We start from the raw sequence: 27,017 nt of genomic DNA on the forward strand, positions 1-27,017 counted from the left end.
GAGAAAAAAATTTAAATAGTTCTAAACAACCAGGAAAATCTTGAATATACTTCTCACACAGCAGAGACCCAGAAGATCTAAGGGTCAGGTTATATTAGAAACATATAGGGAGATCAGACTAGATAAGATTAAGGTAAAAAAGAAATACAGTATTACATTTAAACAGAGCAGAGGGATCATTGAAAGGAAAAATGCAAGGCTAAAACAGAAAATCAATGAAGGAATAAAAGCAAATATTAAAAGGGAACTATTGAACAAAGCCAGTAACATTAAGAACATAGCAGGCTTAAAACATACATGAAGTTCTTGCATAATTAAGTCATATATGAGTAATATGGCTTTTTCAGATGAATGAAGTAAAATCTGAAATGCAGCACTAACTCCACAATGATATACAGTATATCCATTGATGGGTCAACAAATATTTCCCAGAGGGCCCAGTGAAGAAAAATAGATCCAACATGGATCATGGAAGTGACTTCCAGGTGTACTTTGCTTGTAACTGCACACAGCAGCAAGTCTGAGCATCACCATGCCTACAACAGAACCACACCCCCCCACCAAAAAAAATCTGTGCTTTGAAATTTGTATGATTTCCTCCAAACTATCCTTAACAAAGTTTTCAACAAAATTAAATGCAAATTTCATATAAAGCAATCCATTTCTGGTCCAAATTTTCATAATCATATATCCAGACCACATGAAAGAAGTGACTGTAATATTTCTTCCTTGATGAGAGGGGAAGTTAAAATCACCTGAGAGAAGGATTCTACATAATTTTCTTCCCACAGTTTTCAGTTTTAACCTGCTTTGAACATAGCAAAAGCACCTATTAGGTTCATCTTTAAACAAATAGAATAGAATAGACTCCATGGATGCTGTTATTTAATAAATAAAAATCAAAACACTGCAGAGCTGGAAATCCAAAATAAGAACAGAAATTGCTGAAATACACACAACAGACAGGCAGCATCTGTGAAAATAGAAACAGGGTTAGTGTTTCAAGTTGAAAACCTCAATCAGAACTCTTGTTTCTCTTTCCAAAAGCTGCTTCAGGTATTGCCATCTGAGAAAATTAGCAGGATGTACTTTGATGAAGCCAAGCACACCCTCTTGAACCCATATTTCATTTCTATCATTCAACTAAATAAGCCTTCCCTCATCTCATTCCGCTTCCACGAAGTCTTACAAGGCAAGAGATGGTCCTCCAGTAGCTTCTCTTCAGTTCCCTCTCATTATCTCCAACGTGCTCTCCTAGTTTTTGCATAATCAAACACTGACAAGTTGCACCAATAACTTTTTAAATCTTTACTTCATGCACTTCAACAAAATTCTTGCAAAATTTCATGGCTTCATTATAGCTTTGGTCCAAGAATGAGCAAAAGAATTGAATTCCTGAATTTCCTCTGCCATTGAGACAGCATTTAACTAAGTGTGGCCCAAGGAGTCTGTCAGAAAAGGAAGTCTTTAGGAAATTTTGGGGGGTGGGGTAGAACTCTTCAATGGCCTGAGTCATTCCTAACAGAAACAAAGTTGTTAGAATTCAGTTATATGGATTCCAGGAGACTGCTAATGGGTTGCTTTGGCAAATTTATTTCCCCCATCACGAAGTCAGATGTTCATATGCTTAATAATACTGTTTTGTTTCACTGAATTTTCAGAAAATAAAAGCATTCTATGCCAGCATGCAGCAAACAGAAACACACCAACACATGGGCTGATCTCTGCCCATTCTAATCATCTTCTCTTGACATTAAGTGCCAACACCATTATTGAAATAAGGGACATGTGTATATGATAAATAAGATCCTAAAAATCTGCAATCCTTGATGTAACGTGCCACCACAGAGAACAGAAAAACAGTCAACTGCAGAATGAAATTTCCTGTTAATGTTAGATTTCTTCAGTCATCATAGAGTATAGGTCCTAGACCTACGACCAATCAAAGTGCATTGCAGTATCCAACATTGCTACAATTAGCATTCAAACTTTGAATCACTGCTCAATGATGTCACCATAGGTTTATGGATTTAAAACAGGCAAATTAAAAACAAGCACAGTCCATCTCATGAAATGTAAATTGTGCTTTAACTACACATATTTGGAACAAAAGGTAAATGACTTACCACAGTCACTAAATTGACTAGAGGAAGACATTTGTTTATTTCTTGCAAGTAGCTCTAGAGAACAAAAACAGAAGTGTTATTTTTGGTCAAACAGTAAAGTTTGCAGAGTATGTTTTGAAAAGTACCTTACCTCTTTATCGAGTGGAATCTGCTTTCATTTTAAGAAGGTAAATTAATGAATATATAAGTGATTGGAACTCAAAGGTTAAATTTGCTCAGAGCACTTTTAGAATTTTTGTTGGTGCTTTGCAACTTTTATCAGCAATTGTTTTGATGGCTAATAATGTATTTAATTTTTATATTCATTGGTTTATATTAATGGCTTAATTTTAACTAATTTATTTTTACTTCATTTGGTAACACTGGGTAAGTGTAACATAAGCAATAATACATAAACTCAACTAGAAGGTGAATTAGACATGGATTGTCATCATGAAAACATGGTATTGAAAATAAACATCACTGAACTGATAAAATTATTTCCTTTTTAGTGAGGTTTGTGCAAAAAAAAACTTTAACATTTCTTGTGTTATGTGCCTAAGCCAGGAGGTAATAGCTCTAATCCTTAGGGATTTTTAATCATCCAGATCTTTATACAAACTGCAAATAATTGACTAATTTAAAAACTACTCATTTGCATGACATATACTGTATAATTGTATCCACCTTGTCTTCAATGAAAATTAGTGCTTGCAATGTATATTCTTGATAATTAAAAACTTGTACTAGTGACATTACTACATTTCAAAAGTACGATGACTTAGGCAAAGACGTAACACACCACCTAATTAAGTGTTGCTATTTGGCCTTCAATCTCACTTTTAAAGACCCTTGGCATCTCTATTCTTTGCTTGTCATCAACTCGAGAACCATCATGTTCTACAAGCAAGGCACCAAAATAAAATGAACAAGTTACATTCTTGAAGATAATTACTTGCCTGTACATTTTTTCTCATCATATCTATTTATCTAATCCTATTTCTTACCATTGCATATACATACTTTTCCTCTAATGTCTCTATTTCCTGCATGGCTTATCTATTTTGAGTGTTAATATTAATTTACATATATAATTCAGTATTAAATGTATTTACTTTCCTCTAAAACATGTATATTTTTAAGCAATATCTATGTTTATAGGCCCTAAAATCCCTTATATATGGATACATTGCTCAAATGTTGCCCAGAGTAAAATGCACAATCTCCAGTGTACATACATCATTAACCAAAGTATACATGTATTCACCTTCAATATATACATTCATGTAGCTCTCTTTGATAATTTACCTTCACTCTTTAACATAATTAATTTTCTTTATTGTACTATTATTTACTAGTGCATATATTTATGTCCATTGGATATTGTTCACCATTGTGGATACGCTCAGTATACTTTATTAGGAACAACTGCTCATTAATGCAAATATCTAACTCAATGTATAAAATCACACAGACATGGTCAAGAGGTCTAGTTGAGTTAGGGAGGAGCAGCTGGTTCAGCGGACTTGGGTTTGAAGGCTTGCGAGTCGTTTGGATGGCAGTTGGTGTTGCTGGTCTATGATAGGAGTGGGGACGTTTTGAAGTAGTGTAGGTTCAGGTAGTGCAGAGGATCCAGAAAAGAAACAGGAAATGGAGGTTGGGGGACAGTGCAGTTGGCAGGATGAGTTTGGAATGATGTTGAATCTAGATCTGGAAAATGGAAAAAGAAACATAATATAGAAGTGATTTCAGTGATGGAGGGCAAGAGAGGGATTTTCTTTAAAAAAAAGGTCGGAAGACTTTAAGGTATTTGTGTTTAAATTGAATCCAGAACAGCCTCCTTCCATCAATCTCATTAAGTTAACTATAAAGTTAAAATCTGCTGTATTGTGCTCACATTTTGAGAGCAGGGAATGTGTTAATAATTTGTAATGATAAAAAACAGTGTAAGGAGGCATTACATGTGAAGACTTTGCTTAGTAAAAAGCTAGTAACCATGTGGCCTTGTGAAAATAGAGGTGATAGGAGGTGTCATCAGAGGTATTCCGATGGAGATTTCGATAGAGGAGGTTAAATCTAATTTATTGGGAAGTAAGGTTAAGGAGGTAAAGAGATTGCAAGTAGTTAGAAATGGGGAAAAGATGTTTTGATTTATTTTGATGAGGTGAAACTCCCTGATAAAGTTAGCTTAAGGTATGTTACTTATAACATACAAGCTTGTATTCACCTCGGTTTAGATGTTTTAAATGTCAGAGAATTGGGCATATTACAGGAGTATGTATGGAAAACTAAGGTGTGGCAAGTGTCAGGGGAAACATAAGTATGAAGTTTGTGGAGAAAGTGTAAAGTTTAACTGTTGTAATTGTGGAGGAGAACAAGCCGCAGCTTATAGAGGATGTTGAATGCTTAAGCAGGCAGCTACAGTTCAACAGATTAAAGTACATTTGGGTGTATCTTATGCAGAGGCTTTGCAAAAAGTTAAACAGAATGTTAATAAATTATTGTCAGTCGAGACTAGACTGTGAAGTCTGGTCTCAGCATCACATTTATCTTAATAAAGATAAATTTACTAGAGGATAAAATGAAGTTTGTGGTGTTTATAATGGATATGGTGAATTGTACTGCTCAGAGACATCTGGTCATACTGAGAAAATTAAAATTATTGTGAAAGCTGCAGAAAAGTATTTTGGTATATTGAAACCTGTAGATGAAGCTCTGATGGGCAGGGTATCTGTATCCCACTCTATTTGTAAAGGTACACAATGGGATTAAGAATATTGCAGTGGACTGTGATAAACCTGATTTCCAATGATTAAGATTTTAAGAAGTTTACTTCAGATTTGTCAAATCCGCCCAGTGTTATATGTATTCAGGAAACCTAGTTGTTACCACATTTAAATTTTGCTTTGCAGGACTATTTTGTTATTAGGCGTGATAGGTTAGTTGGTAGAGGGGGTTGTGCTGCCTATTTTATAGGAAAAGTTTAGAGTATAGATTTGTGAATGTGAGTGCACTTGTAGAAATATTTGATTCAGCATACAGGCATATTAAAGTGGTTAATTTTTACAATCCTTGTGGAAAACTTGCTGTTGATTTATTAGGAAGTATACATAGCTCGAGCTGGTGATAGATAGGAGCTACAGGGAGATATTTACCCCTAGGTCACAGGAGAGAGGTACCTGGGTGACTGTCAGGAGAAGGAGGGGAAATGCACAGCCACTGCAGAGTACACCCGTGGCCATTCCTCTCAATAATAAGAGTACAACTTTAGATACTGTTGAGGAGAATGATCTACCGAGGAGGGAGCCACAGTGACTGGGTCTCTGGCACTGAACCTGGTGCTGTGGCTCAGAAGAGCAGAGAGATGAAGAGGACTGCAGTGTTGACAGGAGATTCCTTAGTCAGAGGAACAGGGACTAGGTTCTGTGGCTGCAATAGAGACATCCGGATGGTGCCAGGATAAGGGATGTCTCGGATCAGGTCCATGCCATTCTCAAGGGCGAGGGTGAGCAACCAGATGTCTTGGTGCATATTGACACCAATGACATAGGAAGACAAAGTGAGAAGGACCTGAAGAGAAAATTTAGATAGCTTGGTAGAAAGCTGAGAAACAGGACCTCCGGGGTAGTAATCTCTGGATTGCTGCCTGTGACATGCGCCAGTGAGGGTAAGAATAGGATGGTTTGGCAGCTGAATGTGTGGCTGAGAAATTGGTGCAGTGGCAGGGGTACAGATTTCTGGATCATTGGGACCTCTTCTGGGGAAGGTATGATCTGTACAAAAGGGACAGATTACACCTGAACCCAAGTTGGTCCAATATTGTTGCAGGCAGATTGGCTAGAGTTGTTCAGGTGAGTTTAAACCAATTTGGCAGGGGGATGGGAACTGGAGTGATAGTGCTGAAGATGAAGTAGTTAGTTTACAAATAGAGGCAATGTGTAGTGAGTCTCCTAGCAAGGAGAGGCTGATGATAGGGCAAAATGAGTTGCAAGTAAAAGGTAGACAAAATCGGAAAGGGTGAACACAGGTCAGAAGGTGTTACATTTGAATGCACACAACGGAATAAAGCAGATGAACTTGTAGCACAATTACAGATTAGCATGTATGATTTTGTAGGCATCACTGAATCATGGCTGAATGAAGATTAAAAGGAGCTGAGAGATTAATGTCCATGGATATACATTGGACTGAAAGCATAGACTGGAAGGCAGAGGGGATGGCATTGCGCTGTTGATAAAAAATGAAATCAAATCATTAGCAGGAGGTAACATAGGGTTGGAAGGTGTTGATTCATTGTGGATAGAGCCAAGGAACTGCAAGGATAAAAACACTCTGATGGAAATTACATACAGACCCCCAAACAGTAGTAAGGATGTGATCTAAAAATTAGAACAGGAGATAGAAAATGCATATCAAAAGGGTAGTGTTACAATAGTCATGGGAGATTTCAATATGCAGGTGGACTGGGAAAATCAGGTTGGTGCTGGATTCCAAAGAGGGAATTTCTAGAATGCCTGCAAGACGGCTTTTTAACAGTAGCTTGTAGTTGAGCCCACTAGGAGATCAGCTATTCCAGATTGGACGTTGTGCAATGATCTGGAATTGATTAGCGTGCTTAAGGTAAAAGAATCTTGGGGGCAAGTGATCAAAATTTGACAAATTCACCCTTAATTTTGAGGAGGAGAAGCTTAAGACAGACGTATCAGTATTACAGTGAAGTGAAGGGAATTACTGAGGCATGAGAGAGGAGTTGGCCAGAACTGATGTGAAAAGAACACTGGCAGGGATGACAGGCGAGCAGCAATGGCTGGAATTTCTGGAAGCAATTTGGAAGGTACAGGATATATACATCCCAAAGAGGAAGATGTATTCTAAAGGCAAGATAACACAACTGTAGCTAGCAAGAGAAATCAAAGCCAACATAAAAGCCAATGAGAGAGCATACTATAGAAGAAAAATGAGTGGGAAGTTAGAGGACAGAAAGCTTTCAAATACCAACAGAAGGCAACTAAAAATGTCATTAAGGAGTTAAATATGGAACAAGTAAGCTAGTCAATAATATTATAGAGGATACCAAATGTTTCTTCAGATACATAAACTGTAAAAGAGGTGAGAGTGGATATCAGACCTTTGGAAAACTATGCTGAAGAGGTAGTAATGGGGGACAATAAAATAGTGGATGAACTGATTAAGTATTTTGCATCTGTCTTCACTGTGGAAGATACCAGCAGTGTGGTGGAAGTTTCAGGTGTCAAGGGTCATGAAGTGTATAAAGCTACCATTACTAGGGAGAAGGTTTTTGGGAAACTGAGAGGTCTGAAGGTAGGTAAGCAACCTGGCCAGGGTTTTGAAAGAGGGGGCTGAAGGGTTTGTGGAGGCATTAGTAATGATTTTTCAAGAATCACTAGATTCTGGAATTGTTCCAGAAGACTGGAAAATTGTAAATGTCATTCCACTCTTCAAGAATGGAAAGAGGCAGAAAGAAGAAAATTATAGGCCAATTGGTCATACCTCTGTGGTTGGAGCCAATTGTTAAGGATGTGGTTTCGGGGCACTTGGAGACACGATAAAATATGCCATAGTCAGCATGGTTTCCTCAAGGGAATATCTTGCCTGACAAATCTGTTGGAATTCTTTGAAGATATAACAAGCAGGATGGACAAAGGAGACATCTAGTCTGTATTAATGTTGATGTCCTGTATTTGGATTTTCAGAAGGCCTTTGACAAGGTGCCACATGAGGCTATTAACAAGCTACGAGCCCATGGTATTACAGGGAAGAGTCTAGCATGGATAAAGCAGTAGCTGACTGGCAGGAAGCAAAGAGTGGGAATAATGGGAGCCTTTTCTGGTTGGCTGACAGTAACTAGTGGTGTTCCATAGGCGTCTGTGTTGGAACCGATTCTTTAATCATTATGTTAACGATTTGGATGATGGAATTGATGGCTTTGTTGCAAAGTTTGCAGATGATACAAAGATAGGTAGAGGGGCAGGTAGTTTTGAGGAAGTAGAGAGGCTATGGAGGGACCTAGACAGATTGGGAGAATGGGCAAAGAAGCAGCAGATAGAATACAGTGTCAGTCAGTGTATGGTCATGCACTTCGGTAGAAAAAATGAAAGAGTTCACCATGTTCTAAATGGAGAGAAAATACAAAAAAAAATAGGCACAGAGGGACTTGGGAGTTCTTGTGCAGGTTGAGCCTGTGGTGAGGAAGGCAAATGTGATGTTGGCAATCATTTCAAGAGGACTAGAATATAAAAGCATGGATGTAATGTTGAGACTTTATAAACAGTGGTGAGGCGTTGCTTGGAGTATTGTGAGTAGTTTGGGGCCCCTCATCTTAGCAAAGATGTGTTAAAATTGGAGAGGAATCAAAGGAGGTTCACAAAAAATGATTCCAGGATTGAATGGCTTGTCATATGAAGAGCGTCTGATGGCTCTGGGCCTGTATTCACAGGAATTCAGAAGAATGAGGGTGACCTTATTGAAACGTATCAAATGGTGAAAGGCCTTGGTAGAGTGGATGTGGAGAGGATGTTTTCTATGGTGGGAGAGTCGAAGACCAGAGGACACAGCCTCAGAATAGAGGGGTGTCCTTTTAGAACAGTGATGAGAATGAATTTCTTTAGCTAGAGAGTGGTGAATCTGTGGAAATTTTTGCCACAGGCAGCGGTGGAGGCCAAGTGTGTATGTGTATTTAACGCAGAGATTGATAGATTCCTGATTGGTCAGGGCATGAAGGGATATGGGGAGAAGGCAGGAAGTTGGGCTGAGAGGAAAAATGAATCAGCCATGGTTAAATGATGACACAGACTCAATGAGCAAAATGGCCTAATTCTGCTCCCATGCCTTATGGCCTTGTGATATGGTGCAATAGATACAGCAAAATTAGTTTAACGCATGTAGTTCACTGTAGGGTTGTTCACAGAATGGTGGTAATGGGTTGATTGAAGAAAAATGTCTAAATATTTCCCATCTTATGTGTATTAATGATGGGAGGGGTATGAGATTTAATGTTCATAATAGCTCTGAAACTGCTATAGATTTAACTTTAGTTTTGAATATACTGTCTGGAGTGAGTATGTGGGATGTTATGGGTGATGAAACACTGGGGACTGATCATTTTCGTATATTTATAAGCTTGGGTTTGGATTTATATCGGGGACAGGAGGTCACTTTTAGGAGGCGGAATTTCGGTAAAGTAAATTGGGAGAAGCCAAGGTTTTATGTGATGAATGTCTGTCAGGGCTAAATGTGGAGGATGATGTGGATTTTTGTACTGAAGGGCTACGTCACCTTATTCATCAAACTGTGTTGGAAGCAATTCCTATTAATAAGGGCACTAATAGGAGAAAGGCTGTGCCACAATGAACTGAGGAGTGTGCAGAGGCAATTGGGTAGAGAAGTAAAGTGTTTAGGAAAGTTAAGAAATATCACTGTCCAAGCCATGGTAAGGAAAGTGGTGAAGATTGCAGAAAAGGTTTATTGGAGGTCATATTGTGATAAGATTGGAAGGGAGATCAAACTTGGAGATGTTTGGGGAATGACTATAAAAATGGGATGGGGAGGGGTTCATAGGGATAATAATATTCCACTATTGTTTGATGAGGGTAAAATGATTGTTACTGAAATAGGGAACGTTGAGTTACTGGCTAGATCATCTGCTGCAATTCATAATCAAGATGATTTAAGTGAAGAGATTAAAATGTAGGAATAAGGTTCATAGTGAATACTCTGATGTGTTGGAAGTCTGCTGTAGTAATGATTGTAAAGTGAGGAAATGGTCGGAGGAGGCTTATGAGGTGCTCCAGGGTTGTTTTGAGGTGACAGAATGGCAGGCACTCTGTGAGCCACATGGAGAGGATATTGATGGGCTCACAGAGTGCATCACTGATTACATCAACTTCTGTGTGGACTGCAATGTTCCGACAAGAACTGTCCTTTGTTATTCAAATAGCGAGCCATGGGTAACAAAGGACATTAAGGACATCCTGAACGCTAAAAGGAGGGTGTTTAGAGATGGAAATAGGGAGGAGCTGAGGGCAATACAGAGGGACCTGAAAGTCAGGATCAGGGAGGCTAAAGACGGGTATAGGAGTAAGCTTGAGTGGAAACTCCAGCAGAACAACATGAGAGAGGTCTGGAGTGGGATGAGGACCATCACTGGGTTCCAGCAAACTAGCAACAGAGGACCTGAAGGCAGTGTGGACAGGGCCAATGAACTCTTCTTTAACAGATTTGACATTGTGGCCCCTGCCCCATCCCCCACATGATTCATCTGCTGTCCGCCCCCAACCAACACATATTCCACTCTCCCCTCCTACCCCTCCTCACAGTCCCCCACCCTGCTCTCATGACTATACCCCTTCCCCACACAAAATCACCAGGGTGGGCTTCACAGGTGAGAAGACAGTTGAAACATCTCAACCCAAACAAGGCTGCAGGCCCGGATGGTGTCAGTACAAGGGTGCTCAAAGCCTGTGCCCCTCAGCTATGTGGAGTACTTCACCATGTCTTCAACCTGAGCCTGAGTCTCCAGAGGGTTCCTGTGCTGTGTAAGACGTCCTGCCTCGTCCCTGTGCCGAAGATGCCGCACCCCAGTGGCCTTAATGACTACAGACCGGTGGCTTTGACCTCCCACATCATGAAGACCTTAGAGAGACTTGTTCTGGAGCTGCTCTGGCCTATGGTCAGGCCACACTTAGATCCCCTCCAGTTCGCCTACCAGCCCCAACTAGGAGTTGAGGATGCCATCGTCTACCAGCTGAACCGTGTCTACGCCCACCTGGACAAGCCAGTGAGCACTGTGAGGATCATGTTTTTTGACTTCTCCAGTGCGTTCAACACCATCCGCCCTGCTCTGCTGGGGAGAAGCTGACAGCCACGTAGGTGGATGCTTTCCTGGTGTCATGGATTATTGATTACCTGACTGGCAGACCACAGTACGTGTGATCTGCAGCACTGGGGCTCCACAGGGGACTGTCTTGTCTCCCTTTCTCTTCACCATTTACACCTCGGACTTCAAATACTGTACAGAGTCTTGCCATCTTCAGAAGTTTTCTGATGACTCTGCCATAGTTGGATGCATCAGCAGGGGAGATGAGGCTGAGTTCAGGTAGGAAACTTTGTCACATGGTGTGAGCAGAATTATCTGCAGCTTAATGTGAAAAAGACTAAGGAGCTGGTGATGGACCTGAGGAGGGCTGAGGCACCGGTGACCCCTGTTTCCATCCAGGGGGTCAGTGTGGACATGGTGGAGGATGACAAATACCTGGGGATACGAATTGACAATAAACTGGACTGGTCAAAGAACACTGAGGCTGTCTACAAGAAGGGTCAGAGCCATCTCTATTTCCTGAGGAGACTGAGGTCCTTTAACATCTGTCGGATGATGCTGAGGATGTTCTACAGGTCTGTGGTGGCCAGTGCGATCATGTTTGCTGTTCTGTGCTGGGGCAGCAGGCTGAGGGTAGCAGACACCAACAGAATCAACAGGCTCATTCGTAAGGCCAGTGATGTTGTGGGGATGGAACTGGACTCTCTGACGGTGGTGTCTGAAAAGAGGATACTGTCCAAGTTGCATGCCATCTTGGACAATATCTCCCATCCACTACATAATGGACTGGTTCGGCACAGGAGTACATTCAGCCAGAGACTCATTCCACCGAGATGCAACACGCTATATTTATACTCTATTCTTGGTTGGGGCAACTGTAACAAAAATCAATTTCCCTCGGGATCAATAAAGTATGACTATGACTATGATGTAGAGTTTCCGTTGTATGAATTTAAGAAGGCTAGTATTAATACAGGCGAGATGTCTCCAGGAAAGGATGATATATGCGATTGCACAATTAGACATAAGACTGACAACTCATTTGAGATAATATTAAAATTTATGAATCATATTTGGAGGTAGGCTACCTTCCTTCTGTATGGAAAAAGGCAGTAGTAGTGCCTATTCTAAAACCTGGGAAATTTCGTCAGATCCTTCTAGTTATAGGCTTATATCATTAACATCTCATTTATGTAAACTTATGGAACGTATGATAATAGAGCGTTTGAACTATATTTTGGAAAAGAGAGTGGGTTTCTGAGGGGTAGATTGACATTGGATCCAGTTTTACATTTCGAGGATGATATTAACAACTGGCCAGATCATTTATTAACAGATCAGAGGCAAGAGCTGATTTCGCTCACTCTCCGCGATGTTCACTCCTCTCTCCAGGAGGCCAGAGCCTTCTGTTGTTCTGTCATTCGTTCAACTTAAACTCTGGCCCAGATAAACTGAAAAGACAGGGTGTCGGGATCTGTGACAAGAGCCGATTTCACTCGTTCCCTGTGATGGTCACTCCTCTCTCCATGGTTGTTGTTTGTCCATCACGTTGATGAAGACCTCAACACCATTAGTCACTTTGAGACTGGGTGCAGTGTGTCTGAAGATGACTGGTCAGGCCAATTCGGGCACGGAATATCCTGGCACATGTTGGGCAGACGTGTAGGCACTGCAGTTGGTGCGCAGGTGGCTCTGGACTTGCGCAGCTCCCGCTTATGTTGTGCTTCAGCAATGCGCCTTGCTTCGTAAGCTTGACAGCCCTTGTGGATGAGGTCACGCCAGGTAGGGCGGTTTTGTGCCAGCGTTTCCCAGGAGGTCGTGTCTATGTCAGATGACTTCAGGGAGGCCTTTAGTGTGTCTTTGTAACGTTTCTTCAGCCCTCCATTCGAGCGTCTTCCAGCAGAGACTTCCCCAAAAAGGAGCTGCTTGGGTATGCGCTTGTCTGGCATGCAGATGACATGACGTGCCCAGCGGGTCTGTGCTCTCATCAGCAGTGTGTGGACTGATGGCAGACTTGCTCTAGAGAGAACTTCAGTGTCTGGTACTTTGTCTTGCCATCTGATGCCTAATATTCAGCGAAGACAAGTCATGTGGAAATGGTTGAGCTGTCTTGCATGCCATCGATACACAGTCCACGTTTCACAGGCATACAGGAGGGTAGTGAGTACCACTGCTCTGTAGACCTTCAGTTTGGTTGCTGGGCTGATTCCTCGGTGTTCCCATACAGTGGAGCACAGTCTACCGAAAGCAGAACTTGCCTTTGCTATTCTGCAGTTAACTTCTGTATCAATTGTCACTGCTCGGGAGAGGTGCTCAGGCTATGAAGACTGCTCCAGCTGCTGTGCTCTGTTCCTGTTAATACTATGATCTGGGCTTTGGGCTTACTCTGGGCTGCTCCGCGTTCAGATCTGAGGATTTGATTTTGGTTCGGAATGTTGTTGTTTACTTCAAATGTTTGCAGGATTTGTGTTATTTTTCATCTTTCTCTTGAGCATCAGGAGTTGGTCTTTTTTTTTATTGTGTTCTTTTGGGTATCTTGCTATATGGCTACCTGTGAGCAAACAAGTCTCAAGGTTGCATAATTCATACATTCTTTGATAATAAATGTATTTGATTTGCAAGCACAGGCAAACAAAGAAGTTGTAATAACAGTATTATGTAAAGGCATATAATATGCTATGGAAGGATGGACTTTTGCTTAAACTACAGAAATTGGGAGTTGGGGGGGAGATTGTATAATCTTTTTTTTCTGAGTATTTTATTTGGACGGGCAAGGTATACTCTGGTTTCTATGAGATAGGAAATGGGACCACACAGGGCAGTGTTTGTAGCCCTTTCTCTGAAGTAGGTATTGGGGTGGGTAAGTCACTATATGCAGATGATGGAGCTTTAGAGACAGAAATTTCCATTTTCCTGTATGTAGGATGCAATTAGCAATTAATAAGGTCAAGCAGTGGGCAAATAGATGGGGATTTAAATTTTCAGTAGCCAAAATTCAAATTACGTGTTTTACAACAAGGATTAATAGACCTGCACTTGGTTTGAAATTCTACTGTCAAACTCTTGAAGAAGTATCAGTGGTAAGCTTTCTAGGCATGTGGATGAATAATAAGTTGACATGGAAACACCATATCAGTAAAATAATTGATAAACATTAAGGAGCATTAAATATTCTCAGGTGTTGATCCAGCTATTCTTGGGGTGCTACACAAAAATCTTTGTTGGTTATTTATATTTGTGTAATTAGATCTGTTCTTGATTATGGCTGTGTGGCTTATGAATCAGCTTCATCTTCAAATGTAAAATGTTTGGATGTGATACAAGCACAGGCTTTAAGATTGTGTTGTCGTGCAGTAAGGTCGTCCCCTGTTTCAGCTTTACTGGTTAAAATGGGACAATTATCCTTACAACTGTGGATGGTGAAGTTGATATTAACACACTGGATTAATTTGAGGGGGTAGAGCAAGGATCACCCTGTGTTGGAGACATCACAAGAAGAGTGTTTTTAGTTTTAGGTGGTTGGGTTCTCATCACGATAGGAATATGAGTTTGTTGGATGTCCTACTATTTTTCGGTAACCCCACCTTGTTTTTTTCCAATGACTTTAGTTGATTTTAGATTACACGATTTAATAAAGTCTAAAGATTTTGTTATGCCTGAGAGTCTGTTGGTTCATCAATATATTAAAGAAAATGATTCTGAAATGTTAACCACTTTTGCAGATGGGTCAAAAGCTAATTTAACTGGGAATGTTGGTGTGGCTGTTTTGTGAATGAATTCTAGATGACAATAAAGAAATGTCTTACTAACCATTTATCAGTATATACAGCAAAATTGGTTGCAGTGGGTGGAGGAAATTTGTCTTTGTAAAGTTGTAATTTGTTCAGAGTCCTTTTTGGTTTTGATGAGTCTTAAAACAGGTCATTCTAGCAGTAGGTCAGTTTTCCTGTTGGAAGCTCATCAAACGTTATTTCATATAAAAGTATTGGTTCACATTTTTATATAGGTTCCTGCACATAGAGCTAAATGAGCGGGTTGATTGGGTAAAAAAGCTGTTAAAAGTTCAATGGTGGACATAGACCTTCCAACTAGCAAATCTGAAGCTAAGGGATTGGTAAGGTTGAGAATTAGGCGGGTTATGGCAAAACTTATGGGATAGCAGACATAAGGGAAGACACCTTTACAGAATACATAAAACTGTAGGGTTTATGGGAGAAGCGGGGAAAACGGGTGGGGGGGGGAGGAATTATTTTGACACAACCTAGAACTGAGCATACTATGCTTAATTATTCCTTGTACCTTGTTGGAAAACATCTCTCTGGGTTGTGTAAAGTTTTGGTCACATACTATTACAATGTGAAACATACAAGGTTGAAAGTAATCAAATGTCAGCTTCATTACAATCATTAGGGGTTGATAGTTTTCATTTTAAAACTTCAAGTTATGGGAGTGACTTTAATTCACTGTATTGTCTTTCGCTACTTACAGTCTATAGGGCTGTTTGGGGTAATTTAGCTTTCATTTGAAAAGAGAAGAGTAAGGGTTTTTGTCCCCAATTCTCTACACCACACTCCAGTCCAGTTGGAGGCGGTAATGCACCTTTAAGTTGGATTGCCAACTGCCATTAGAAATCAGAAGAAGAAAAAGAAGAGGTTCAGTTGCTAGGCCCCACCCCCAGTGCAAAGTGCTGGAACGAGGACTCACTGCTGTTGTCAACGGGAAGAGTTGATGCAGGAGAGTATGGAGGGCATGTGTTGGGATAACAAGTAGTGATGGTGGAATGGAAGAGGAATACCAATTGGAGAAAACATAGAGGAACTAGAGAAAAATATTAAAGGAGGATTGGTGACTGAGATAAGAAGATTGAAAGCAGTGAGGAATTGTAAAAAAGGTCGCTAGCACATCTGTCATGTTAATATTTCAGGGTTCAATATTACCAGAAAAAGAAACAGTTGGATTCATGTGCCTTAATGTCAGAGCCCTTGTTCCATCACCACTCAGGTGTTATAAACATCAGAAATATGGGCTTGTAGTGGCAGTGCGTAAAGGAAGGTGGAGATGTGGTAGATGTGGAGGAGAACGTGTGTATGTGCAGTGCAGACACTGAATCAGTAAAATGTTGGAATTGTGGTGGGGCCAATATAGTAGCCTATGGGGGATGTGAAGTTAGAAAAAAAAGCAATGGAAGTCCAACAAATGAGGATATAGCATAATGTGTCTTGTGTGGAAGCAGTTAGGAGATCACACAATGAGAGAATTAAAGAAGGAAATGATTCACATGCAAATGCAAGACAAGGTCAGTCAAAAAATTCAACATTTGTGATTAGTACAGATAAATTAGTTTAATTCATGGCAAATGTTGTTAATTGTTCTGAGCAGTAAAAACTAAAGCAGGAAAGTTAAAAGTGATAATGAGGTTTTTGAATATGAGAGAGCTGCCATGGGAGCAAGTGCCAGTAGAACTGAGTGTGAAAAATCCAAGTCTTGAGGTTCATTTACAAGGTAACTAATACTCACCCTGTTAATTCTTCTGTGGAATGCTGGAAGCTTAATAGTTATTGCACAGGGATTTAAGAATTGTGTGAGGAATTTTACTGAGAAACCAGATGTGATGTGTGTAAGAAACATGGCTTAACCCAACACTAGATTTTGTAATTAATGGTTATGAGGGTGTAAGAAGTGATAGTTAATGGAAGAGGGGGTGGGTGTGCAACTTTTGTTAAAAGGGGTTTACAATATAGAGAACTAAAGAGATGAGTAAGTAGAAACTGATGTATGGACAAGGAAGGTACAGTTAAAATCATTAATACCTACTGTATAGTCCTTGTAAAAATTAGAAATGGGATTCCTGGAGCAAAATGGTACACAAGGAAATACAGTATAGTACTCTATGGGGAATTTTATGCACACAGCACACTGTGGTGGGGGGGGGGAGCATGATGACATCAATGGAGCAGTGATAGAATTTATGGTAAAGGAAAATCTGATGTGTATATATGATGGAAGTGGGACAAGAGTACATTAAATTGTAGGTTCTGAATCAACAATTGATTAAGCATTAGTTATGGCACCTTCAGCAGGAAAGTGTTGATGGGAGGTTTTGAAAGAAACAACAATAGGCAGTGATCATTACCCTGTGTTATGTAGAATGGGAATAGAAATAGTAATAGATCAGGAAAGTATGCTGGAGCACCGGCTGTTTGAAAAGGCTGATTGGGGAAAATGTAAAGAAATAAGTGATCAGGAATCACAGAATATTGAAATCAATCAGGACGTGGATCTTTTATGTGACAAGATTATAGGAGGGATAATGACAACGACAACAATAAGTATAGCAAGGAAATGGAATAGAGCTAAAAAGAAAATGGTGCCATGGTGACAAATGACTGTGGGGAAGCAATTAGACATTGTAATAGAGCATTTAGGACAGACAATTTTCAATAATTAATCGAGTATAAAAAGGCACAAGTAATAGCAAGTAAGTAAAACTATTTGAAAGGCGAAACGGATATTTGAGTACGTTTTGAAACTCCTTAGGAATACAAACATCTATTGAAAGAATTTGGAAGATAATAAAAAGAATGAATGGCATCACCAGGGAAATTGGATACCCAGTGTTCTGTGATGGGGAGGGAAATTGGATACCCAGTGTTATGTGATGGGGAGAGAGCTGCAGGGAAATTGGATACCCAGTGTTATGTGATGGGGAGGGAAATTGGATACCCAGTGTTATGTGATGGAGAGAGAGCTGCAGAAAAATTGGATACTCAGTGTTATGTGATGAAGAGAGAGCTGCAGGGAAATTGGATACCCAGTGTTATGTGATGGGGAGGGAAATTGGATACCCAGTGTTATGTGATGGAGAGAGAGCTGCAGGGAAATTGGATACCCAGTGTTATGTGATGGGGAGGGAAATTGGATACCCAGTGTTATGTGATGGAGAGGGAGCTGCAGGGAAATTGGATACTCAGTGTTATGTGATGGGGAGGGAGCTGCAGTATCCAATGTAGAGAAAGCAGAAATGCTAGTGCATGCTTTTGTCAAAATACTCAGTTCTAACAATATGAGTATGAAAGGAAAAGGAGAAGAGTTAAAACGTTATTAGAGAACTTAGCAACATTAAGTAAGGAAGCATTAGTGACAGATGAAAATTTTGAGGGTACATTAAATGTGATGTTCACCACGACAGAATTGAATAAAGGTGAAGAAAACGTCTCCTGGGAAGGATCAGTAAGTTAAGTTATGTTTCCTAAATAAATTGAGTGAGCAAGGGAAGAAAGATATTTTAAAGTTATTTAATCATGTATGGGAAAATGAAAAACTTCCTGAAGCATGGAACGAAGCAATCATAGTTCCAATATGTAAACCATGCAAGAATCCTACCAATCCAGCCAGTTATAGACCAATAGGATTAACCTCACATTAATGTAAAACCACGGTAAAATCTATTAATTAGAGATTGTCGTATTATATTGAAACAAGATGGGGGGTTTTTAAATATTGGAGTGGGTTTAGAAGAGGAAGAGGAACCATGGATCCAGATTGATATCTAGAACATGAAGTGAGGAGGGCTCAATTGAACAGAGAAAATGTAGTAGCAGTATTTGTGATGCAGAGAAAGCATATGATATGATGTGGAAGGAGGTTTGATCATCAAACTATAAAAATTGGGAATTAGATGTTGAATGTTAAATTGGATAAAAGTTTTTTTAAATTGGTAGATCTATCATTGTGTGAATCTATGAAAGTAAACAAACTAAGGAAAATGGAACCCCTCCATTAATATTTATTATAATGATAAATGTTATATTTTTAATATAAATAGTGGTATCAGAGTATCATTATTTGTGGATGAAGGACCTATGTGGAAAAGGGGTGGGAATGTGGAATTTATAATACGGAAAATTTAAGAGGCACTTCAAAAGGTGGAAGATTGCAGATTTTCAGCAGAGAACTCCAAAATATTGTTTTTCACTAGGAAGAGGTAGAGCAATATTTAAAACTAAAACATTATGGTATAGAATTAGAAAGTGTGCATACCTTTAAATTTTTAGGAATTTGGTTTGATAAAAGACACACATAGTCAACACATATTAAAGAAATAATCATCAAAAGTAAGAAAGTGCTAAACGTTATGCGATATTTAGTAGGAAATATATAGGGAGCCAATAGGAAATCCTTGAAAGCAATATATTTATATATAGGATTAATAAGATCAATACTGGACTATGGAGGTATGGTATATGGATCAGCATCACACAGTATGCTCAGGAAACTGGATATAACTCAAAGTTGAGCATTAAGGTTAATCAGTGGGGCGATAATGACAACAGCAGTGATGGCAATGCAGGTGGAGTTGGGAGAGACATTTCGAACTTGCGTTAACGTATTGGGTAAACCTACAAGAGCCTGGAGAAAATCACCCAACTAAACAGCTTTCAGATCCATGCCGAGAAAAGGAAAGGAGGAATATCAGAAGTTTTGCCTGGACTATTGAAGGAAAAGCAAAAAAAACTGGAATTAGTAATAAGGCAGTGAGTGCCGGTGTGCCTCCATAACTGTGTGAAGCACCAGAGATGGATTTTAAATTATGTGAAACGAGATGGAAAAAATAAAGAAGTGATGTTAAATAAAGATGTATTGAATCTTATGTAAATAAGTATTATGGATATTTACAGATATACACAGATGCTTCAAAAATGGTAGTAGATTAGGGATTAGGATTGATAGTCCCAGATTTTAACACTAAAAAGCAGGTGAGGTGCTTTGATTCGGTGGTCTGGACTGTATTCAGGAATGCATCTTCGAATCTGGATGAGTATGCTACAGTTGTTACCGACTTCATTAAAACTTGTGTGGGTGAGTGTGTGCCCACAAAGACTTGCTGTACATTCCCAAATCAAAAGCTGTGGGTGAACCAGGAGGTACATCATCTGCTGAAGGCTAGATTTGTGGCATTCAAGTCTCACGACCCAGGTCTATACAAGAAAACCAGGTATGAGTTGCGGAGGGCTATTTCAAGGGTGAAGAGACAAATTTGAACGAGGTTGGAGGCGACATCGGATGTATGACAACTCTGGCAGGGTTTGCAAGACATTGCCTCCTACAAAGTGAAACCCAATAGCATGAATGGCAGTGATGCTTCACTACCAGATGAACTCAATGCCTTCTATGCCCACTTTGAAAGGGTGACTAGAACTAGAGTTGTGAAGATCCCTGCTGCTCCTGAAGATCCTGTGATCTCTGTCTTAGAGGCCAATGTTAGGCTGTCTTTAAAGAGAGTGAACCCTCACAAGGTGGAAGGTCCTGATGGAGTAGCTGGTAAGGTTCTGAAAACTTGTGCCAACCAAACTGGCAGGAGTATTAAAAGACATTTTCAACCTCATTACAATGGGCGGAAGATCCCACTTGCTTCAAAAAGGCAAGAATCTTACCAGTGCCTAAGAAGAATAATGTGGGCTGCCTTAATGGAGGCACTCACATCAACTGTGATGAAATGCTTTGAGAGGTTGATCATGACTAGACTGAACTCCTGCCTCAGCAAGGACCTGAACCCATTGCAATTTGCCTATCGCCATAATAGGTCAACGGCAGACGCAATCTCAATGGCTCTTCATATGGCCTTAGACCACCTGGACAATACAAACACCTATGTCAGGATGCTGTTCATCAACTATAGCTCAGCATTTAACACCATCATTCCCACAATCCTAATTGATGTAACAGAACTTGGGTCTCTGTACCACCCTCTGCAATTGGATCCTCGACTTCCTAATCGGAAGAGCACAATCTGTGTGGAATGGTGATAATATATCCTCCTCACTGACGATCAACACTGGCGCACCTCAGGGGTGTGTGTTTAGCCTACTGCTCTACCCTCTATGACTGTGTGGCTAGGCGTAGCTCAAGTACCATTTATAAATTTGCTGACGATACAACCATTGTTGGTAGAATCTCAGGTGGTAATGAGAGGGCATACAGGAGCAAGATATGCCAACTAGTGGAGTGGTGTCTCACACTCAATGTCAGTAAGACGAAAGAGCTGATTGTGGACTTCAGGAAGGTTAAGACGAAGGAACACATACCAATCCTCAGGAGGATCAGAAAGTGGAGAGAGTGAGCAGTTTCAAGTTCCTGGGTCCACGATCTAATTGTAAATTTTTTGGTATATTTTCTTTTCTTGCTGGCAGTTTGATGTTTATTTTTAGAAGCTTTTTGTATGATGCATGGCTCCAGGGTTGTATACCTAATGGGTTCTTTTTTTTTCTCACTTTTTCTGCTTAGTAGGTTTTTTTTGTTATCACAATTTTTTTTCAATCTTTAAGATAATGTCTTTTTTGAGACATTGTAAGTGTTGTTACTTCAATGTACTCGTGTAATTTCTTTTGTATAATATAACAATAAAAAGATTTGAAAAAAAAAGGAAGTTCCTGGGTTAAGATCTCTGAGAACCTAACCTGGTCCCAACATATCGATGCAGTTATAAAGAAGGCAAGACAGAGACTATACTTCATGAGGAGTTTGAAGAGATTTGGTATGACAACAAAACACTCAAACTTCTATAGATGTACCATGGAGAGCATTCTGACAGGCTGCATCACTGTCTGGTATGGGGGGAGGGGGCTACTGCACTGGACCGAAAGAAGTTGCAGAGGGTTGTAAATCTAGTCAGCTTCATCTCGGGTACTAGCCTAGAAAGTACCCAGGACATCTTCTAGGAGCGGTGTCTCAGAAAGGTAGTGTCCATTATTAAGGACCTCCAGCACCCAGGACATGCCCTTTTCTCACTGTTACCATCAGGTAGGAGGTACAGAAGCCTGAAGGCACACACTCAGCGATTCACAAACAGCTTCCTCCCCTCAGCCATCCGATTCCTAAATGGACATTGAACCCTTGAACACTACCTCACTTTTTAATATAGATTATTTCTGTTTTTGCACAATTTTTAATCTATTCAATATGCACATAAGTAAATCAATTACAGTATTTATTATATTTTCCTTCTATATTATCTATTGCATTGAACTGCTGCTACTAAGTTAACAAATTTCATGACACATGCCAGTGATAATAAACCTGATTCTGATGATTTCTCAGAGTATACAGGGAAATGACAGCTATACTACTATCTTTGCAGTGAATAGAGGAGGAGAGACCAATGAGAGTTGTAATATTGTCTGATTCAAGCACTCAAGCACTACAATCAGGAATCTAAAACATTTACATTCAGAGGCAAAACCAGACATTCTGTATGAGATACAGGTGTTCCCTGCTTTTCGAACCTTCGCTTTATGAAACCTCACTGTTACGAAAGACCTACATTAGTACCCTGTTTTTGCTTTCAGAAGGTGTTTTCACTGTTACGAAGAAAGGTAGCGGGCGATAAAAAAATCAGCGCGCGATAAAAGGCAGCGCGCGCCCCAAGCAGCCACTCTCCCCCAGATTCAGAACGGCATTGCTTAAACACGTTGCATTGAGCAGCCGTTAGCAAGATGCGTTCTAAGGTGTCGGTAAAGCCTGAAAGAGTAAGGGTGTTACACTTAGCGTAAAACTAGACATAATTAAGCATTTCGATCGTGGTGAACGAAGCAAGGACAAAGTGAGTTTGGCTTGTGGAAGCTGACGAAGATGATGTTGAAGAGGTTTTGGCATCCCATGACTAAGAACTGATACATGAAGAGCTGATGCAATTGGAAGAGGAAAAGATAACAATCAAAACCGAATGCAGTAGCGAAATGAACGTGAAGCAACTGCGTGAGATTTTCGCTGCAATGATAAAGTACGACTTTAATTTTGAAAGGGTACGTAGGTTTAGGGGATATTTGCAGGATGGTTTGAGTCCTTACAAACAACTGTATGATAGAAAAATGTGCGAGGCTCAGCAGTCAAGCAAGCCTTCCACATCAGCCACAACAGATGACGAACCTCAATCTTCGACATCGAGGCGGGCAGTCATAGGAGAAGATGAGCTGCCTGCCCTGATCAACGATGAGATGACACCCCCGTGTCCCACCACCCCAACCCCCGGGCCCCGGACAGATACTGTACCGATTCGCGGAGAATGCAGCAGTAGCCGGGAGACACACAGCACATTTTAAGAAAAAAGCCGAGATAAACATGCCAATTAATTAGGTGCCGCTGACACGTAATTGTCGGCCCAGATCAGAGGCGATGCAATCGGAAATCGGCACTGATCTGGGCCGACAATTACGTGCCGGGCAGCACCTAATTAATTAGCATGTTTACTTCAGCTTTTTTCTTAAAGATGTGCTGTATGCCTCCCGGCTACTGCTGTGTTCTTCGTGGCAATGTATCGGGCCGGCGGCCTGGAGGGTGGGGGCCACTGCACCACCCAACCTGCGACAACTCAGTCTAACACACCATCATCAGTGTGCTCGGTAAGCTGTCTTCCCAATTCCGGTAAGTGATACTACACTGTACATACATTATTTCTACTTTATATAGGCTGTGTATTGTTACGTGTTATTTGGTACATTTGGCAGCCTCATAGCTCAAAGGTTACTGGAGAGCGCGTTTATGCCAACAGCGCTTGCGTAAGATTTTCGCTACGGAGATCTGTGCAGGTAATCGTTGTAGAGAAGTATTTCTACTTTATATAGGCTGTGTATTTATCATATCATTCCTGCTTTTGCTATATGTTACTGTTATTTTAGGTTTTATGTGTTATTTGGCATGATTTGGTAGGTTATTTTTGCGTCTGCGAACGCTCACAAAATTTTCCCATATAAAAAAGTGGTAATTGCTTCTTCGCTTTACGACATTTTGGCTTACGAACCGTTTCATAGGAATGCTCTGCCTTCGGATGGCAGGGGAAACCTGTAATACAATCCTTATTTAGAATTAAAATGACAGGACTCTGTATACGTTTTAGATGTGGATTCCAGCACATGTTGGTATTAGAGGGAATGAGAGAGCTGATAAATTAGCAAAGGAGGCTACTAGATGATCAGTAGTGGACATTCAAATAAATTACAGTAAAGGAGAAATTAAAAATATTATTAAAAGTGACATTTTTAAAATGTGGAGAAAACAACAGGATGAGGAGAGAACAGGAAGACATCTTTATAATATCCAGAAAGGAGTCGGCTGGTCAAGGAATGCAGGGAGGAGGTGATAATATTGAGATTGAGGTTTGGGCACAATAGTATCTCGCTTTTAATGAAAAACGCAATAATGAGAGGTGTGAGTATTTTAATCAACAAGAAATGGTTGGACATATACTGGTGATGTGTTCAAGATATAATCAAGAGAGGGGATGGTTGATTTTAAAGTTATCACAGAACAAAATATAATTTAAAATTAACAGTATTTTGAAGAAAGGATCACAGGATTATTGGTTTAAATATATAGTGCAGTCCATTAAGAATACATGTCTTTTTCATAGAATGTAATACAGGATTTAGATATCCTGACCTACACTCCCATTCAGAAGGAGGTGCTAGTGCGCCTTAAGGCTGTTTGCCAGCCGCTATAAATCCTCAGAAGAGGTTCTTTTGATTACTTTGACATTTCACTCCTGGACAAGCAGTCCTGGTGAGGGACTACAGAGGTGATCAAATGTGGGTACTTGGAAAGATTTAGGACAGAACTGGACCACTCTCCCACACAGTGGAGATTGCATCTGATGTCAACTGGAGATAACACATGGATCAGTTGAGAAGAGCAGAGTCAATTGTTGGGGAAGATAGGTGTCCAGAGCTGTCAGGACCACTTCCTGCAGTCCCAGAGTCAACCCCTACAACCACCTGAGAGGAGACTGCAGAACCTGAGATTGTTTCACAGCCACAAGTCTCTCCTTTCAGGCAGAGTGACCCCCCCCCCTTAATAGACAATAGGTGCAGGAGTAGGCCATTCAGCCCTTCGAGCCAGCACCGCCATTCACTGTGATCATGACTGATCATCCACAATCAGTATCCAGTTCCTGCCTTATCCCCAAAACCTTTGATTCCGCTATCTTTAAGAGCTCTATCAATCTCTTTCTTGAAAGAATCCAAAGAATTGGCCTCCACTGCCTTCTGAGGCAGAGCATTCCACAGAACCACAACCCTCTGTGTGAAAAAGTTTTTCCTCAACTCCGTTCTAAATGGTTTACCCCTTATTCTTAAACTTTGGCCTCTGGTTCTGGACTCCCCCAACATCAGGAACATGTTTCCTGCCTCTAGCATGTCCAATCCCTTAATAATCTTACATGTTTCAATCAGATCCCCTCTCATCCTTCTAAATTCCAGTGTATACAAGCCCAGTCGCTCCAATCTTTCAACATATGACAGTCCCGCCATCCCAGGAATTAACCTTGTGAAACTACGCTGCATTCCCTCAATAGCTAGAATGTCCTTCCTCAAATTTGGAGACCAAAACTGCACACACTACTCCAGGTGTGGTCTCACCAGGGCACTGTACAGCTGCAGAAGGACCTCTTTGCTCCTATACTCAACTCCGCTTGTTATGAAGGCCAACAAGCCATTAGCTTTCTTCACTGCCTGCTGTACCTGCATGCTTACTTTCAGTGACTGATGAACAAGGACACCTAGATCTCGTTGTACTTCCCCTTTTCCTAACTTGACACCATTCAGATAGTAATCTGCCTTCCTGTTCTTGCCACCAAAGTGGATAACCTCACATTTATCCACATTAAACTGCATCTGCCATGCATCTGCCCACTCACCCAACCTGTCCAAGTCACCCTACATTCTCATAACATCCTCCTCACATTTCACACTGCCACCCAGCTTTGTGTTATCCCCTTGTCAGGAAAGACATTATCCCTCAAGAGTAAGGCATCCTCCACAGTGATTAAATCTTCAGCCTGAATGGGACAGTTTAAAATTTACTCTGCTGTGGATGTCTATACAGTATAGTAAGTGTATATATAGTTTCGGTATGTATATGGATTAGACTTAAGAAGTACGTGATGGCATACGTCATTTCACCACAACATACAGTATGTGAGCGCTCACTAAACAAAACTCCCCGTTCCTGTGTTTTCCTCTTAATTTCTGGAGTTACAAAATTTGGCAAGTTCCCTCATCAGAAGGGCGCAACAATTCAAGAAGATGACGCACACCACCATTATAATGCTACTAGAATTGGGCAATAAATGTACGCAGAGGCCAAAAACGGACACATGTCAGGTGAAAAAGACCGGGCCTCTGTTTATCGCGATCTGCTCAACATTCACGCCAGAAAGCCTCCACCCCAGAGATCAAACTGATGGGGCTTTTTTCAACCAGCTCCAATGCCACTGCGCGGCTCCTTAAATCAGATGGCCAGAAGTGTACACAGTTCTCCAGAAGTGACCTCAGTAACAGACTGAGTCACGGCTCGTTCAGCGTGGATCGTCTCTCCCGCTGTTATTGCTCATTTCCACTGTAGTAACCGCTTACCGATGTGTGCGGAGACTCCCCTCTAGCGGAAGTATCGATTTCCAGTAGCAGGGCCGTTGGTGCCGATATCGGCGTGACTCCCCACCGAGTGCGGGCGGTTTTCTGTCCGGTCCCACCGCACCGTCCACCGCCTCTCCCCTCGGAACTGGCGGCCGTTGGCCGGTGCACAATCCAAGCGTCCAGCGTGTCCATGGAAACGGCCGTCACGCGTTCTGGGCTTCTCATTGCGGCCACTTCGCCTTCCTCCTCTTCCCCTTCCTTCTGAACTCTCCTTTGACTTGTATTTTTTAATTTCAGTTGTTGCATTCTGATGTATTTTATTTATTTAAAATGCAACAGTGTTGCACTTACCAAGTGTTTAATTCACTGCTCGTAAATGTTAATATATCGGATTTTAGCGGCTTTGGAAGTGGTTTTCTGGTACCGCACTGGGCTGGACACCGATGGTTCCTCGGGGAATTGTAGGAGAGCGCGGCAATGCAAATTGTCAAACTGCGCTTGAGGGCAGGGAGAGCAACGGCAGCGGAGAATCCAACTAGAGCGAAGAAAAGCAGAAAAAGCCTGGCCGAAGGTGGAAATGAGATGATGAGAGGCATTGATGGTGTGGATAGTCAGAGGCTTCTTTTCCCAGGACAGGAATGGCTGACACAAGGGGGCATAGTTTTAAGGTGC

The 27,017-nt window shown here is 40.9% G+C and overlaps 1 protein-coding gene across 2 annotated transcripts in view; it reads right to left on the reverse strand.

Annotated features, from left to right (window-relative positions):
• Positions 1-26,501, reverse strand: part of LOC134357987 (uncharacterized protein C7orf57-like) — a 100,838-nt gene extending 74,337 nt beyond the window's left edge. For both annotated transcript variants that reach the window (XM_063069834.1, XM_063069833.1), the window contains exons 1-2: positions 26,346-26,501; positions 2,127-2,180 (exon numbers count right to left, since the gene is read on the reverse strand). In XM_063069834.1, the coding sequence (XP_062925904.1) occupies positions 2,127-2,157 (31 nt within the window). In that variant the 5' untranslated portion in view covers positions 2,158-2,180; positions 26,346-26,501. The remainder of the gene's footprint in view (positions 1-2,126; positions 2,181-26,345) is intronic.
• Between the last annotated feature and the right edge of the window lie 516 nt (positions 26,502-27,017).

Source organism: Mobula hypostoma, chromosome 17, assembly GCF_963921235.1.
Source record: "Mobula hypostoma chromosome 17, sMobHyp1.1, whole genome shotgun sequence".
Classification (NCBI taxonomy): Eukaryota; Metazoa; Chordata; class Chondrichthyes; order Myliobatiformes; family Myliobatidae; genus Mobula; species Mobula hypostoma.